At 38.9% G+C, this 19121-nt stretch overlaps 1 protein-coding gene across 2 annotated transcripts; it reads left to right on the top strand.

The window, feature by feature from the left end:
• The first annotated feature begins 1064 nt into the window (after positions 1 to 1064).
• LOC131227277 (uncharacterized) lies at positions 1065 to 14686 on the top strand. 2 transcript variants are annotated; one of them, XM_058223050.1, is made up of 15 exons: positions 1065 to 1225; positions 4738 to 4894; positions 5952 to 6209; positions 6734 to 6908; positions 8049 to 8110; positions 8275 to 8438; positions 8532 to 8629; positions 9632 to 9690; positions 9790 to 9924; positions 10517 to 10752; positions 10833 to 10992; positions 12393 to 12468; positions 12558 to 12608; positions 13150 to 13404; positions 14569 to 14686. In XM_058223050.1, the coding sequence occupies exons 1-14, from the start codon at positions 1149 to 1151 to the stop codon at positions 13368 to 13370; spliced, it is 1929 nt and encodes a 642-aa protein (XP_058079033.1). In that variant the 5' UTR covers positions 1065 to 1148; the 3' UTR covers positions 13371 to 13404; positions 14569 to 14686. The 2 variants fall into 2 exon arrangements, with proteins under 2 accessions (XP_058079033.1, XP_058079032.1); XM_058223049.1 differs by lacking the exon at positions 14569 to 14686 and having other exon boundaries at positions 13150 to 13637.
• Positions 14687 to 19121: the final 4435 nt, after the last annotated feature.

Here is a 19121-nt window from a genome sequence, read left to right as displayed (position 1 = left end):
TTGGATTATATCCTAAAATGATAAGAAAAAAAATGGATGGACGGTGTGGATAAGACCCATACATCACCGTGGCTCTAGACAAGGATTGCGTTGTACCCGGAGAACGGGCAGTAGCTTTGAGTGGCCACCGTGATGTATGGGTATTATCCACACCGTTCATACATTTTTTTAGTATCATTTTAGTGTATAATTAAAAAATGAGATAAATCAAAGGCTCAAGTGGACCACACCACAGGAAGCAGCAGTAATAATGATTCTCACCGTTGAAACTTTTCTAGGGCCCACCATGATATTTATTTTCCGTCCAACCTATTCATAAAGTTACATAGAACTGGACGAAGAGAAAATACAAATAACAGCTCCATCCAAAACTTCCGTGGCCCCAGGAAGTTTTCAATGGCAAGAGTTTAATCCCCATTGTGTGGTCCACTTGAGATTTTGATCCGTCTCATTTTTACTATTTTACCTTTAAATGATGAAAAAAAAAAACAGATGGACGGTGTGGATAAAACCCATACTTCACGATAGCCACTCAAATCTCCTGCCCGTTTCCAGCTGGACACGGGCAGGGGCAGGTACAGAAAAATCCGCCTTCGCCACAATGTACAGATCTGCACTTGACTTTTGAAAAGCGAACTTCAGTCCGACACGCACGAGTAATAATGATACTGTACACTCGGGAGAACTGAAATAAAATTAGAACTCTCTCTGATAAGTACATTTGAAATCATGATAAAATAAATCGGGTCCATCCATATACTGTAAAATAGAACCATTTTCTTATATGTTATAAAAATTTTGAAATTTCAGAATTTTCTTAAACTTTATGATTTTCAAATACATTTTTATTGATTTTCACCGGTTTAGTCGGTGTAATTTCTTAAATTTTAATATATGAATGATTGATTCCACTATATGAACGGACGAGATTGATATAAAACCCTATGACGTGTACCGTGGAGATTTGTGCTCTACATATGATGTTTTACCTCCTCCCCTTCATATCTCCGTCTCTCGATCTCAACGCCCACTTCTTCACTTCAGCAGCTCTCTCTGTCTCTCTCTATAAAAGCCCAAAAGAAAAAGTAAAAAAAAATACCACTCTCTGTCTCTCTCTCTCTGAAGAAACCACAGAGAGAAAAAAACCAATGGCCATGATCGCCTCTGATGCGGTCCCACTTCTCTTCTTCTTCTTATTCTGCTTCTTCGGACTACTGTTTCAAAGGTTTGAATTATTTATTGCTTATTTATTAGAATAATTTTAAAAAAAACATTTGATGGAACTATATAAAGCTTTGAATTATTTGGATTGATGGTTTTATGGGAGTTTAGTGGAATGTTTCATCAGTTTCATGAATCATATGCCGTATAATGAAAGACCCATTTCAGGAATTGTCTGAATCTTTGTTTTAAAAAAAAAAGGCCTTGTTGTTTTGTAGGAGCATTGTTGAATCCTCATTAGATAGGTTGGTAGAGACAGTGTAGTGTGTGTGAGTAATGCAGGGTTCAATCTATGCTACTGTTAAATTTCAAACAAGAAAAATGTTGAAAAGCTCAGTGAGTTGACCAGGGAATCGGCTGTGAATTATTTCCTTCTCTGTTGCACGGTTTTAATCAGTGGCATGAAAATAATGCTGAAATGAAGAATTAAGAAGAACCCATTTTGGGAAATTGTTTGAATTTATGTTTTTTTTTTAGTAGGTATTGTATAAAAATTTGGCGACTCAAGATCTGGTTGGTTCTAAGGAGTTTGTTAGCTGGGTATTAATCAGTGACATGAAAATAATGCTGAAATGAAGAATTAAGAAGAACCCATTTTGGGAAATTGTCTGCATTTATGTTTTTTTTATAGTAGGTATTGTTTAAAAATTTGGCGACTCAAGATCTGGTTGGTTCTAAGGAGTTTGGTAGATGGGTATTAATCAGTGGCATGAAAATAATGCTGAAATGAAGAATTAAGAAGAACCCATTTTGGGAAATTGTCTGAATTTATGTTTTTTTTATTATTAGGCATTGTTTAAAAATTTGGCAACTCAAGATCTGGTTGGTTCTAAGGAGTTTGGTAGATGGGTATTAATCAGTGGCATGAAAATAATGCTGAAATGAAGAATTAAGAAGAACCCATTTTGGGAAATTGTCTGAATTTATGTTTTTTTTTTAAGTAGGCATTGTTTAAAAATTTGGCAACTCAAGATCTGGTTGGTTCTAAGGAGTTTGGTAGATGGGTATTAATCAGTGGCATGAAAATAATGCTGAAATGAAGAATTAAGAAGAACCCATTTTGGGAAATTGTCTGAATTTATGTTTTTTTTTTTTTTAGTAGGCATTGTTTAAAAATTTGGCAACTCAAGATCTGGTTGGTTCTAAGGAGTTTGGTAGATGGGTATTAATCAGTGGCATGAAAATAATGCTGAAATGAAGAATTAAGAAGAACCCATTTTGGGAAATTGTCTGAATTTTATGTTATTTTTAGTAGGCATTGTTTAAAAATTCGGCGAGTTGATGCAGGAATCGGTTGATTCGACTCAGATCTGGTTGGTTCACCCCCGGAATTGAATTTGAATCCTTTACTTCTATGGTTATTATTAGTTTTTCAGTTTGCTTGTTTTATAGGAGTTCAGCGATGTATGTTCATCAACTAATGCTGAATAAATAAAAGCCCATTTCAGGGAATTGCTTGAATCTTCATTTTTTTATTTTCTATTTTTAATTCTTTTGGTCCCATTGGTGTTGAAGGAGCATTGTTTAGGAACTTGGCGAGCTGACTCGGAAATCGACTGAGTTGACTTGGATCGGTATCAAAATTACCCGATTTCATATCACTCTAGTCTGTGCAGGGATCAGCTTACTTCTGCACTTCCAAATTTTGCACTAACTTGCTGGATTGGCCGAGTTGCTATATGACTTAGAGTAGTGTGAGAGTCTCTAAAGCAGGGTAGTTTGGGTAAAGATGCCAACTAGGGATTTTAGACTCTTCTATGGCGAGTGGAGTATAAACAGGTGATATGTAATAAGTTGCATTTGTTGTGTAACCATCTAAGGTTCCCGTTTTGGGAAAATTACATGAGTCCACTCATATTTGTGTTAAGAGGAGTGAGTTAGGAACAACTTTTAATTCATTAAGCGTCTTTATATTGAGAATCTTATCTAAGAACGCCTTTTTGTAAAAGATCTTTTCTGAGACTATAAAGGTTTGGATGTCCCCCACCCTAGTTATTATGCATGTTATGAAGCCATGGGGAGTGATTCACTAGTTATCTTTTATACTTTTCTCTCTTCTCATCAAGATTTTAGAATCCCAAATCTTACTCCACAAACCCTAATTCCCCACCCCTTGATTATCAAAACTTTAGATATCCAATCCCCAAAATTTAAAAATCCTTTGGCCAAATCATAAATCCATAATTCCCATAGCCTGAAACCCATATTCCCAATTCTAAAAACTCTAAATCCTAAATCCCTTAACCCAGAATCTGAGATCCCAACCTGAAACCTCCCAAAACCTCAACCCTTAATGTTCCAAACCTTAATTCCTCTAAGCTTAGATACCCCAAACCCATTACCCACATTCCCTAGCCTTTAAACAACCTTAACATGTCAAAACTCTTACAAGACACATGATTTTCATTGAATTCATATTTAATTCTATGCTAGGATAGGGGTTCTATCTCCCATTGGTCCCGGTTAATCAGTAGTTTATGAGATTCGCATTACGGGACTGTCATAGGCTTGAATTTGGACATGTCATGAATCTGAAATTTCTGAAATGATGTTAAATTAGCTTTATTTTGTCGTTCCATTGCTTTAGTTAATACGTCTTTTAATTTCATGGCATTATATTAGGTTAGATCATTCCGTCTTGCATCACTTACCATATTGTTTATCAAGATTTTCATATTTTTTGATATTTAATTAAACCTTTAAAAGGTTTGCTTGGTTTCACTAGAGATCATGATACTTCAGGTTTTTTTTTTTTTTTTTTTTTTAAATTTTTGCACTAAATTAGACTGATTAATCATGAAATATCATGATCTTTGGTGCAACCAAACATACCTTGATTATTTCTATCTTATCTTAAAAGAATATAATAAGGCTGAACTCTTTTGGCTTTTCATAAAAGATAATTCGTTCTTCCCATAAGTTAATTTTTATTCTTTTTTAACTTGGTCAAAATTTATAAGATTAGGCCAGATTGATGGGCCACCTTGTTCGAGTCTTGGCATGTTGGTTGACTGAGCGAGTCTGACTTCCTGGTTTTCATAGGCTGGGTTCATAATTTTCATGCAGTGAAGGCTAAATAAAGAGAGGGTGCCATCTTTTAGATTCTTCCTTTTTGATACATATACCCTCCTTTTCTATTTTTAGCAATACAATTGCACAGAGCTTGTACTGGTCGTATCACCAATACATAGGGAAATGTTCTGTTACTTGTGGTCCACTTGATATGTTGGCAAAAGCTTGACTCTGCATGATAATATAGTAGAAATTGGAAATCAGCTTGCATCCCTTCTCATGGCAAGCAAAAATTGAAATTGCAAAATGGGTAAGTAAAGGCAAAAATGCCAGCAACAATACGGTGTTGACTGATAAGCCATATGATGCTGTCTAGTCAAAAGACCAGACAACAATGATGCATCAGTTTTATGCAATGCATGCTGAATCCCATTTCCTGGAATTACTTGTTGCTTTGTATTTCTTTCATGTTTGATTTATGCTGATAAAGGAAACCCATTTCAGGGGATCAGCTCAAGCCTTGTCAGTGAAGCAAGAACATGCTCACTTCCCTCCTAGAGGTTGGAATTCCTATGATTCCTTTTGTTGGACCGTCTCTGAAGAAGAATTCCTACAAAACGCAGAGTTAGTCTCTAAGAGGCTTTCATCTCATGGATATGAGGTAAAGAAAATGAATAACTTCGGTCAGTGTTACCTGGGCACTTCTACTTTCCAGGATTTTGCCATGCCGACTCTAGGGGACTCTTGGACACTCACTACACTTGAAAATTTGTTTGGACAAAGTGTCCTAGTGATGTCATTGAAGAGTGCCGCATGTTGGACACTTCACATGAGGTGCACAATTTTTTCTGCACAAAGATTTTACCTTCCTCGATTTCTTTTATTACATAAATTTACTTTGTTGAGCAAAAGATCTCTCTCTCTTAACCCTCAATCTGGCCTCCATTGTCTTGTTCTTGAACATTACCTGTAAGGTCTCTCTCTCTCTCTCTCTCTCTCTCTCTCTCTCTCATAACAAAAAAGTTCATGCTTCTCTATTCTGGTTCATTTCCAAGGTACCATGACCAATATAACAAAAAAAGTATTGTTCTTTTTGTTCTTCATTTGTTTGGGTTCTAATATTTTAATAGAACAAGTGATTTTCATAAAAAGTATTATTTCTTGAGATGACTATCCATTATTTTTTATGTATAGTACTATTGTTAATCAATTATTTGTTAGTTTAAACTGCTAGTAATTTGCTTCTATTAGAACTATGTCAATATTCTTTTTTCCTTTTTATTTAATGCTTTCATTATTTTTTAAAATTTATAAATTATTATTTATTTGTTTACAGAAGAGTCCCCGTGACTAGATTTTTGAAGTTTCTCCGTGCCGGACACTTTAGGACACTTTGGCACTTGGCAGTGTCTAGGTAACACTGGTTCTAGTGGTACCAGTACCACTATAAGCTACAGTGATGCAGGGCAGGTGTGGGGCCCATGTGATGCATGAATGGAATCCAACCTATCCGTCACATGCATGTTACCCCTGGATCACGTGGGATGGTTGGATGGCCTTGTGCATCACGTGGGCCCCCGCAATAGGCTGTACCACTGTATGCTTATGGTGGCACCAATCCCATTGGAGCGCATCTCTAATGAGAACCCAACTGAAAATCACTACTCATGAGTCTTGACAGTTTAAATAACTGTTCTTTTCTCGTTCAATTTTTGTAGTATGTTGTGGTGGACTACCTGTGGTATAGAAGGAAGGTACCGGGTGCATACGTGAATTCGCTGGGATTCGATGTGATCGACGAATGGGGAAGGGTCATCCCTGATCCCGATAGATGGCCTTCCTCGAGAGGCGGCAAGGGGTTCAAGGAAGTAGCCAAGAAGGTGCATGACATGGGTTTGAAGTTTGGGATTCACGTGATGAGAGGAATCAGTACGCAGGCAGTCAATGCCAACACCCCCATCTTAGACACACTCAAGGTCTTTCTCCTCCACACCATAAATTTTCTTTTTTCTTTTATCCATTTGTTTGTTGCTTTAATATCCGTTAGTGCTAGCACTTGTCATTACTATAATCAAAGAATCATTGTCATTGTCATCTACGTCATCATCATTATTAAACCGGGATTAGACCTGTGTCCATGGATTGACAACTTGCGCAATTTGGATGTGACTCACCTGAGTAGATTTCAGACTCAGTCGAGACTGATCCAGTTTGACACCATGAGTCAGTATTGCAAATGGGAGTGATTCAGTCCAACTCAGCTGAGTCATCCCCCAACTCAACCAAGCCGCTAGACTCGGGATCGGATGAGTTGGTCTGAGTTGCTGAGTCGTAAAACCATGCATGCAGCCTCTACATTGTGATGATTGCCTCCGTATTGCAAGATCATGAGACGTGTCCACAACCAGAACTACCAGTTAGCTCTTCCCTAAAGAATCAACTGATATGATCTGGTAATTCTTTCACATTTACTGCCTGAACCGTCATTTGTGTTTGTTAGGGGGGTCCCTACACGGAGTCAGGCAAACAATGGCTTGCACAAGATATTGGGTTGCGAGAGAAACCGTGTGTGTGGATGGATCAGGGTTTTATGAGTGTTGACACTGATTTGGGAGCTGGCAGAGCCTTCTTGAGGTCACTGTATCAACAGTATGCAGATTGGGATGTTGATTTTGGTAATTCAGTGTTTGTTAGTTGAAACAGCTTGATTTATATGAATTTCTATCACTAATGAGCAAAATATGAATTGATTTTCTTAGAAGTAACAGTTTCCCTCATTTGCGAAAGACAGGAGGATTGAGGAACTCGATTTCCTTTTCCTCAGGTTTCCTCTATAAAGGACCGTAACTCTTGGGATTAAAGAAAACGAAACCTTTCCTTTTCCTTAGTTTTCCTCAGATGTGATTTTTTCCTTTCCTCATCTACTTTTGGGTTTCCACTAATCCAAATAGGTGCATTTTGTTGCACCAAATATCATGATATTTGGGTGCAACCAAAAGCACTGTGAATTGAAGGATATCGAAATGATGATACCTAAACCTGTATGATATTAAGAATCTAGTCTGTACCATGTCTGATGTTTTGGTCACATGTTGAGTGACGTACAGAATTCAATACCCACAATTATGTACAGTACGAATTTTCTGTTTGGTCAGTTGCCTGATTGGTCAAGCCAAAATGCATGGTTAGATGAGGCTTCTTAGTTCTACATGCCCACCTTAAAGAGTGACACATCCAAACGGTGCATCAGGTGGGCCCTGGCGCATCCAAAAATGAGGCTGGTCCAATCATTGGGTAGGCCATGTGTATGAAATGACTGGACGGTTAAAGTATTACCCCAAAAATCCAAATTCATGTACATGTGTGGCCATGTGATGATTGGATCCATCTGTTTGTTTTTTTTTTTTTTTTTGGACAAGGCACCAATAATACATGGCTCAATGAGGTTTTCCTAAATCCACATGCCCACCTAAAAGTGTGCCACATCCGAGCAGCCCATCAGGTGGGCCCTGGGGCATCCAAAAGTAAGGCCGGTCAAGCCGTCAGGTTGGCCATACATGTATGAAAAGAATAGGCGGTTGAAGTGACCGCCCAAGGGTCCATGTTCACATACATGTGCAGCCACCTGACTTTTTGGATTAGGCACCTATATACATGGTCCCACCTAATGCATGTTTGGATGTGGTTCATTTGTTCTGCATTACCACGTGGCTGTGAGTAGAAGCTATTGTTTATAATTAGCAACCTCACTCTCAATAGTCACAAAGTTCGCGCATTCTTTTTATTTTAATGTTTTTAAAATTTATTTTTTGCAGTGAAGCATGATTGTGTCTTTGGCCAGGATTTGAATGTAGATGAGATACATTTTGTTTCGGAGGTAAGAAGTCAACACTCCTTTGCCAGTTTAAATATTCCAGTAGAAATCCATTCAATTGATTAAAGACTACAGAGGGAAGATATATTACATAGAGAAATATCATCATTGAGGGAAGAGGTATTACATGGAGCAATATCATCATCATCGTGTCTCAACTTTTGTAGGTTTTGAAAAAGCTCGACCGTCCTGTTGTGTATTCTCTCTCTCCCGGGACCAGTGTGACACCAGCCATGGCTGCAGAAGTACGTCATCTTGTGAACATGTACAGAGTAACTGGAGATGACTGGGATTCATGGGCAGATGTGGAAACTCACTTTAATGTATCAAGGTATGGCAAAAATCCAACAAAATCAACATCTTTAAATTTGAATTTATCTTTTATTGTTGTTATTATAAATGTGTTGTGTATTTGCTTGTTTAGGGACTTTGCTAATTCTCATTTAATAGGAGCTGAGGGTCTGAAGGGGAAATCATGGCCAGACTTAGACATGCTTCCTTTGGGCTGGCTGACGGATCAGGGTAATAGACTCAGCTGATATTGCGGTGCGACCAAACACACCATAAAATATAAAATTGAAAAAAGCAATGAAAGACGAGAAATGATGACGTACAGTCATATACGCCTTTCTTTCCTGCCAATGTGTCACATATGTAGGACATCCAAGCTGTGCCAAAGGAGTGCCTCACCATACTGGTTACCTGGTGCAAGCTACTCATTGAGCTGGACAGAAGGCCGGAATTGATGGAGAGCTGATGACATGACTTGATGTACAGGTGTGGCCCACCCTTTGAGTGGATCAACCTGATTTTCATGCCAAGTGATCTTCATGGAGGTGCCTGCCTTTTGCCAGAATCAGATTTCCTACATGTGACATATTGGCAGGACGTAAATGGGTGAAAGTTGACTTACAGATGCTTGGGCTGTATGTGATAGTTTCTCTAAAAAGAAACCAGTCTTGGTAATTGAATGTTGAATGCTTGGGGTATCTTGTTGCCATGATGCAATACCAATACTAGTATTAGATAGAATGTTGGAGAACCAATACAGTCTTGGGAGTGCATGTCCAAAGAAAGCCAATACGGACTGGAAAGTCATATCTTGTAGCTCTTTTGGGTATCATTGTTGCCATGATGCAATACCAATACTAGTATTGGATAGAATGTAGAACATTTTTTGGATGCAGTTTCACACCATCCTATCTTACGATTTTGCCTTTTCAATTTTCATGAGCTCATAGTTATTTTTCATGAAACCAACATGTTGAATGTGATACCCATATTTGTATTGTCCAAGATTCCATATTTGGGCATCATAGACTTCTATAACTATTCAAAGTATACAAATTCAGAAGTGGAATTAGGTCTTGGTGATTATTGCTGGAGTATATGTTAGTTGATCTGCCGCAAAAGTAGTTATTTCGTTTTGTCATTTTGTTCTCTTTTCGTGTTTTTTTAGATCATAACCGTTTAAAAGAGTAGTATGTAATAGTTTAGTAACCTAGATGCTTATGTGTGGAATAGGTACTAATGTTGGCCCACACAGAAAATGTAACCTCACTCTTGATGAGCAAAAAACTCAGGTATGCAAATCACATCTTACATGATTTCATCATATTATTTAATTTTCGTATTGTGACAATGCAATTCTTCTTCTCTTTTCCTCCTTTCTTTGCCTTCAGATGACTCTATGGTCAATGGGCAAGTCCCCAATCATATTTGGAGGAGATATGAGGCAGATTGATGAGACTACCTTTAATCTCATCACAAATCCTACCATATTGGAAATAAATACTTTCAGCAAGAATAACAAGGAGGTATCATTTCCATTGTATCATTTGATTCCTCCCAATAAGAAAACCCTTCTTTTGCCTGCAAGTGTAATCATTATCGTGAATCAGCATCTTCATTAATATTGAGGAATTATATTATCCTCGACCATGGATTTAAATAGCAGTTTCTGAATGCGACTCACTTTGAGCCCAAAACCAGTAAGGTTTGCTCCAACTCATTCCATTTCATTCTCCCATGTATTGTTTTGTTGCGGAATTTAAATCCATGTACTTGACTGATAACGGAATTTTCATCTGATGTCCCACCTTCAATGTGGAACATTCCTGTATTTATTTTCTCAATCTTCTATTTTAGGACACTGAGTTAAGAGCTAGCATTGATCCATCTTGGACAAATCCATAGTGGGTCCCATCACATCAATGGTCTAGAATCTAGATTACCAATCATGGGTTGTCCCCACCACATGATCTAAAACCACAAATATAGCATATCCATGAATCGAGGGTCTTATATTTTTTCATTGTTATTTGTACTCATAAATTGTTTACCGGATAGAATAATGACTAATATCTTAACCCATTTGTGTTCTTCGTATGCAACGATTGTGGTTTTCAGTTTCCTCACATCACCGCAAGACATTTCGGAAATTTTGATCATTCTAGAAGTTTGACGAATGTGAATACAGCCGATAATGGCATGATGAGTCTTACTAGCTGCAAGGATCGCAAGGCGAAAGGATGGGTTATTGAAAGTCATGATGGAGAGCTCGATCAGATCTGCTGGAAAGATAGCTTGGGAAGTAATGATCGGCCACCATTTTGTCTATACAAAAGACAACCTCTTCTGACATCGTATGGAAGACTCTACCTTGAACCAAATAGGAATTAGTGGGTATTTTCTATTCATAGCATATTTTCATTTGCTGATGTAGGGATGAAGAGATTATCTACAAACAAAAATATCAAGGTAAGTTTCATTTATCAGTGATGGCTCCTACGGAATTTTGCCTCGATGCTTCTACAGGCAGAAAGCAGGCTTCAGATGTTTTGAAACAGAGTTCATTATCCCCTTGCAAGTGGGTTACCAACCAGGTACGTCGTCGTATCCGAATTAAAACAAGAGTCATATCACCATCGAGAGCCTCTATATGAAGCTTGACCTAGTTACGGCGTGTTGAAATTTCATTATATCTGGTGCAACCAATGCTCACTAAGATTTTTTTAATCAAGGGCTGTTTGGATTTGTGGAATCCAACAGGTAACCTTGGAAAAGAAAACCCCTTCTGCAAATGATGTGATAGAATTCTCTTTTTGATCATTGACCATTCCACATTTCCCTAGAAATCATGGAAACAAAAACATATAACCTTTTTAGTATTCTTTGAGGATTTTCTTATCTACAATTTTCCTCAGATGCGACGTTTTCCTTTCCAAAATCTGCCTTTTGGATTCTTACAATCCAAGCAGGCCCTTAGTACAGTTTTCGTTGTAAGTTTCATACAAATTCTGGAGAGGTAACATTCTAATATCAACACATGTTGAAAGGAAAACGTAACTTATGGGATCTTTCGTACGCTGAAATTCTCTTCTTCATATGCTAGCGTGGCTAGGTAGCAGTTGGGCCTAATGTAGGGGCATTTTCACACCGGGCTCGAGTGGGGTTGCCTATGGGATGAAAGGGTACACTCGGGGTGGGCGGGGCCCACGGGAGAGGTCTCATGTTCGAGACTCTTAATTGGGGGTGATTAATGCGCATTTCACACCGGGCTCGAGTGGGGTAGCTTGTGGGATGCCGGGACACACCCGGGGTGGGCGGCCCGTGTGAGGCGGTACCCATGTGATTTGGGGTCCACGAGGGGGGTTCGAACGAGGTCCTAACCCATGAGATGTGGGGCCTGAGCTATGAGATAAAGGGATTAATTCGCCATGCTCTAACAGTTCGAGCTTTTAGAGCAAGTAGTTAATTGTCCTGCATCAGGGCCCCACCATGTAAATGACCTGGCCCATGAATGAGGCTTGTCAATTCATCGGGTGGGCAACACGTGAAGGAAAATATGGGAAATGACTGCCTGATAAATGGACTGATTTATTGGGTATCCTGATAATGTGCCACTCAGATGTCCTAAACATGTGCGAAGTTGGCACATGTGTCCATGTGTGGTCTTAGAAAAACTCAAATTATGGAGGCACTGCTATGCAAGTTTGTTTGTATCAGATTTCAGATGATACAATCAACAAGTTATACTTTATAACTATTAAATATTGAGTTGAGATTTCTGGTTTTCAAACAATGATATGAATACCAATAGGCAATATGTGTTGCTGTTCTTATCATTTTTTACCACAACTGATTTACTACTCTGTTTGTATTAACATTCACCACACACCGTCCGGGTTCCTCCTTTCTATAAGTTTCACTTTTTTCGGCAACTAAAGTCAACTTATTTTCATTATCTGCATTTTCTGAAAACTAATTAATCTAACATCAACAGCTGTGGGAGCTAAACCATGATGGAACCCTTGCGAACAGTTATTCTGGTCTATGTGCAACAATGGGAATAGAAAAAGGTAACGTATGTCTAGTCGTTTGATTTGCTGTGTAAGCCAAGTGTGTCAGAGTTGGTATTTACCAAATGAGAAGTGGATTATTCATGCAGGTATTGTAAATGCTGGTGGGGTCCGCTCGTGGGTCGCAACTGGAAGGAAAGGTTTGATTGATAACCATATCGAACTATATCTATTGTTTCTTAAATATAATTGAAACAGAGACTATCTGAATAAAACTTTCAAAATATTTCAATGTAATAGAGCCGATTGCATCCATTACTGTGGCCCACTTGTTATCCAATGGGCCTGATTTTTTAGTAGAGAGGCCCTTTCGAGTGATGCCAGATGTGGGGCCCACATGATGTATTCGCACCATCCAACCCATCCATCAGATGTGACACCTCAGAAAACCCTCCTATTATTGGGGGCTGGGGGGTTTTTGAGTGACCCATTTGATGGTGGGTTGGATTTCATGAACACATCACCGGGCCCCACATCTATCCGGCACCACCGTAGGCACTACCTGAGCCCACCCCATGATGTTTGCAGAAAATGCCTTTGCAGGCAGAAATGAAACGAGCCTAGTTTTGGTTGTCCCCCAAATGCGCCCTTCATTTCATTTTTACAACTTGAGGTTGTTTTCAAGTCTTTTTGGAGACAGGTCTTTCCTCTTATCTCATCATTTATATTTTGCTTGTTTAGGTGAAATCTATCTTTCATTTTTCAACCTAAACCTGGAGAAAACAGTAATTTCTGCAAAGCTGAAGGATCTAGCAAAGGCGCTTCCTACTCAATACTTGAGAAAACTTTCATGTAAATGCACTGAAGTTTGGAGTGGAAAACGATGCAAGATACAAAAACAGACATTGGCTGCGGTGGTCGAGACACATGGTTGCGCATTATTCGTTTTGAATTGCAACTAATCCAAAATGAGTCGAGCCACATTTCAGTCATACGGTACATTCGATCTCTATCTACATGGATATCTTTCTGGTTAGAGTAAGCTGTTACATTCTTACAATTAGTGTATTTGTGTCTTGGTTAGAAAAAGATCGTTGTTTTGGAGAACTCATGAAATTTATGGAGACCCATCTTAAAGATGATGGTATAACCAATCAGATGAGCATTTTAGTTTTGGCTATGTAGAATTCGGATCATTGCCCAATTTCAAAATTTTCATTTTATGTATCCATTTTCTGCCCATTAGGATTAATAGTAGCCCTTTGCCATGGTGTGCCCTAATGATTGTTAGGGCTGTAAAGGCAGTTACGTAAAGGTAATGGTGGCAACCATTACTTGTTACAGTGTCGTAATGGCCATAATGGAAAAAAATGACTTATAACTGCCGTTAGGCCCCATAATGACCCATTAGGCTCTAATGGCCCTGTAATGGTTTGTTACGGGGCAAGTACGGGTTTTTGGTTTTTTTTTTTTTTAATAAAATAAAAAATTAACTATAATGGCCGTTATGACCCATATCATAAAGGTGACAGTGATGGCCGTTGAGGCCATCGTTATCGTTCCAGAATACCTTGCCCTGTGCGGCTGTGCCCTTTCGATAAAATCAAACAATCTACGTGGATGAGCATGTGCATCATGGTTTGGGGTCCTTGCTATTATTCTTTGGCCTTCATAACATGGATGTTTTATGGTTGATTCATAATTTAAGACAGCCGAAATTTCGGATGGATTTTTACTGGGAAAAAAAATCTAAGAAAATTCTTCTCAAAAAAAGAAGAAGAAAAAAAAGAGAGGTTTATACCGAATGGAAGTTTCGGTTTATGAAAAAAAATAAAATAATAATCCTTTTGATACCTAAATGTTCATTCTTTAAAGAAAAAATCACCGCCTTTCGTTACTAGAAGGTTTTTGACAGTAAAATGAGTTTTTGGAGGAAATTTGGGCTCCCTGATTTGTTTATTTTTCAATTGTTACACATGTAAAGTATTGCATGCATAACATGTTTATGATTCCAGTGCTTAAATTCATATTCTTTTAATATCCGTATTTTATATTCTCTATCATTTATAAAAATTTGATATAATATGAACATTTTAAATTTTGAATAAGAAATTATCCTAATAGGTTGTGATACTCACCCAATTACAAAAAAATACACAGGTGCAGAACTGGAATAGTACGAGCAAGTGGGACTCTACTATTAGTTTTTTTTTTCTTCGGAAAATTAGATTTAGTTTGAATTTCAATTTAGTTTTGTTTTTTAAGTTTAGTTTGAATTTCAAAATTTGATGTAAAAAAAAAAAAACAAAAAAAAAAATAAATATCAATAAAGTTAAATTTAGTACGCGTTATATTATTTCACCTGTATTTTTCTTTTATCCTACTTGGGCATCGGAATTTCGGGAGGTGACAGCAGACACGTTGGAAGCTAGGTAGGGACCACCGTGATGTTTGTGAGAAATCTACCCCATCCATTTGTTTTACCAGCTCACGTTAGGACATTGGCCCAAAAATGTGGCAGATCCTAAAATCAAGTGGGCCACACGACAGAAAAAAGTGGGGAAGGAAATGGCTACCATTGAAGCATTGGTGGGGCAAAGAAGTTTAGGATCATACTAATATTTATGTGTTTTCAATTCATCCTAGTGCGAATGACCTTGTGAACGGTTTGGATGGAATATAAACATCACGGTGGACCCTGGGAATACGGACCATTGTTAAATTTCTTTTCTTAACCGTCCATATATGGATTCCGGGTCTAAAGTTGAGCCTGCCGTATGGAGGATATTTTTGGGTCATAGTTCATCAACGGTGAGATGAAACAGACCAATGATATGGATTGCCGAAAAATGGGCTCCACTTGTCAGAATTGAAAAACAGGGTGTAATGTGCAAAGATGTGACCCACGGACTCGGCCTAGTTGGTAATGGTTGATGCTGGAAAAGCTTTATGGACCCCACCATAATGTATGGGTCTTATCCACGCCGTTCACCCATTTTTTTCGCTCATTTTAGGGCATGAACCAAAAAATGAGGTAAATCCAACTAACGGCTGGAGCACACCACATCAATAGTGGTGATTGAATGCCCACCATTAAAAGCTTCCTAATGCCCACCGTGATGTTTATTTTACATCCAACATGTTGGCAAGGTCACACAGACCTGGATGAAGGGAACTCTCAAATATCAGCTTGATTCAAAACTTTTAAGGCCCCAAAAAGCTATTAACGGTGGTTGTTCAATCACCATTATTTCATATGGTGTGGTCCACCTGAGATTTAAATCTTCTTCATTTTTGGGCTCATGCATTAAAATGATCGGTAAAAATGGATGGACAGCATGGATGAAACACATACATCATAGAGGCCCCACGGAACTTTTCCCACATTAGTTGGGCGCGGCCGGCCCTGATAATGGGATGAATAGGATGGATCTTAAAAATACATCACTGTGGGCCCTGTAAATGTTTTAACGTTGGGTGTGACGGCTCCCATGGTTTTCTAAGTTCTATCTCAAGTCTCCTTATAATGCCATGAAACGATCTCTGCAAGTGGTTTCACGGTATGGATACAACACATGCATCGTGATGGAATCCACATATCTAGGTGACGTCATCCAATCCGCGCCCACCCTGGTGAGGCCGGCCCCTCACCTAAGCGGATTCGGGAGCAGATTAGCTACTGACAGGTTGAGTAGCGAGGCGAGACTCCGCCACTACTAAAGTGACGTCTACAAGTTCCGTGGGCCCCACCATGATGTATGTTTTGTATCCACACCTTTCATAGATTTGGAGAGATCATTTTGGGGCAATATCAAAAGAATGAGTTAAATCCAAAGCTCCAGTGGATCTCAACACAGAAAACAGTGGGGACAATGATGCTGGCCATTAAAAACTTCTAAAGGCCACAAAAGTTTTAGATCAAGCTGATATTTGTGTCTTTCCTTATTTCATGTCTTATTTAGCTTTTGAACAGGTTGGATTTCAAATAAATATTATGGTGGGCCTTAAGATAGTTTCAACGGTGGGAATTATTCTCCCACTGTTTTCTGTGGTGGGGTCCACCACAGCTTTTTATCTGCCTCATTCTTTGGCTTATGCCATAAAATGATATCTCAAAATGGATGGACGGTGTGGATATAGCACATGCATCATAGTTGGGCCTACAGAACTTGGTGACGTGTAGCCAACTTGCTACTCAACCTGTCAGTATCTAATCCACTCTGTCCGTCCGTTTTTCCCGGTCATGTTAGGTCATGAACCCAAAAACAAAGGAGATCCAAAACTCAAGTGGGCTGCGTAACAGGAAACAGTGAGGAATGAACGTCCGCCGTTGAAACATTCATTGGGCCATAGAAGTCTTTGATCGGGCTAATGTTTTTACGTTTTCAGTTCATCCTAGTAACAATGGCCATATGAACGGCTTGGATGGCATATAAACATAACAGTTAACACCAGGGAGGTTTTAACCGTAGGCATTTCTTTATCCATCTTTTCCTATCGTGCGGTACACCTAAGTTTTAGATCTGCCTCATTTTTTGGCTCGGGTCATAACATGATCTGAAACAACTAGTGGACGGGGTGGATTTGTCGCAAACATAACGGTGGACCCCACCTATCTCTCCATCGTAGGCAGTTCTGCGTAATACGGTCCTAACCCCATGACTTCTCTTTACATATATATGGAAAGGGGGAACGGATTGGAAACGGATTGGCTACTCCCCCTGACACCAGCCCCAGAGCTAGTGGTCGGTGCTCTGTGGGCCCATCATGATGTATGTGTTTCATCCATTCCGTCTATCTATTTTTCTAGATCAATTTATGGTAACACAAAAAAAATGAGGTATATCCCAATCTCAAGTAGACCACATTACAAGAAACAGTGTTGAATGAACTTCGACCGTTAAAATTTTTTTGGGGGCAATAAAAGTATTGGATCAAGTTGATCTTTATTTTCTCCCTTCATCTGGGTCTTTATGACCTAATAAACGGATTGGATTTCAAATAAACAGTACATCAAGCCCTAGGAGGATTTAAATGATGGATATCCGATCACTATTTTTTTCCTGTGGTGTGATCCATTTGAGATTTATATCCCTCTCATTTTTGGGATAAAGACATAAAATGATATTTTAAAATGTATGAATGTAATGGATGAAACACATACATCATGGTGGAGCCCACAGAGCACCGACCACCAGCTCCGGGGATGGTGTCGGGGGAGTAGCCAATACCCCCGACGTGGTCGGTGCTCTGTGGGGCCCACCATGATTTATGTGTGTCATCCATTCCGTCCATATATATAATTTTATGATAGGGTTGAAAAAATTAAATATATCTCTATTTCAAGTGGACCACAATGCAGGAAAAAGTGTTGAATAAATTTTGACCATTAAAAACGTTTTAGGAGCCATAAAAGTATTGGATCAAGCTGACATTTATTTTTCCCCTTCATCTGAGTCTTTATGTCCAAATAAACAGATTGGATGTCAAATAAACAGTACAATGACCCTTAGGAGGATTTTAATTGTGAATATCCATTCATTATTTTTATCCTGTGGTGTGGCCCACCTAAGATTTACATCCCTATAATTTTTTATATCAAACCTAAAATGATCCGTAAAAAGGATGAATAGAATAGATGAAACACGTACATCATGGTGGGGCCCATGGAGCACCGACCACCAGCAAGGGGGCTAGTGTCTGGGGGAGTAGCCAATCCTTTCCCATGGAAAGGACGCGGATTTGCGCTAGGAACCTAGGGTGGGGCCCACTGTGATTTTTGTGAGAAATTTTCTCTGTTCATCCGTGTTTTGAGTGCATTTTAGGATAAGAGACCAAAAATGAACCATATCCAATACTCAAGTGGGCCGAAAACAGGATAATGGAACGTCCACGGTTGAAATATTCGTGGGCCAACAGAAGTTTTGACTCATGCTAATATTTATATTTTCAGTTCATCCGAGTAGGAATGACGTTATTAAGGGTATGGATGGCATGTAAACATCACTGTAGAACCGAGGGAGGTTTCAACGGTAGAAATTTCTCTAACCACCTTTTCCTTTAATACGGCCCACTTGAGTCTTGGATCCTTCAAAATTTTTTCTGCTCTCCTGAAATGAACTCACAAAAATTGATGGACGGAGTTGATTCCTGATAAACATCACGGTGGGCCCCACCTGGGCGCAGGAACTTACTGCGAAAGGCTTTCGCAGGAAATCCGCGTCCGAAACGAATTGGCTACTCCCCCGGCCACCAGCCAATGGCTGATGGTCGGTGCTTTGTGGGCCTCACCATGATGTATGTGTTTCATCCATGCCGTCTATCTATTTCTATAGATAATTTACTCTGATAAAACAAAAAATTAAGTATATTCCAATCTAAAATGGACCACATTACAGGAGACAATGTTTAATGAGCTTCTACCGTTAAAAACTTTTTGGGGACCATAAAAGTTTTGGATCAAGCTGATCTTTGTTTTTTCCCTTCATCTGGATCTGTATAACCTAATCAACAGATTGGATGTCAAATAAACAGTACATTGGGCCTCAGGAGAATTTTAATAGTAGATATCCAATAACTGTTGTTTTCCTGTGGTGTGGTCCACCTGAGATTTATATCCCTCTCATTTTTTGGGATAAGACTCCAAAATGATATGTAAAAATGAATGAACGGAATGGATGAAACACATACATCATGGTGGGGCCCACAGAGCA

The sequence above is a fragment of the Magnolia sinica genome, chromosome 15 (assembly GCF_029962835.1).
Source record: "Magnolia sinica isolate HGM2019 chromosome 15, MsV1, whole genome shotgun sequence".
NCBI classification, from domain to species: Eukaryota; Viridiplantae; Streptophyta; class Magnoliopsida; order Magnoliales; family Magnoliaceae; genus Magnolia; species Magnolia sinica.
The sequence above is the reverse complement of the archived record's forward strand: the minus strand, read 5'-3'. Positions and strand labels throughout refer to the sequence as shown.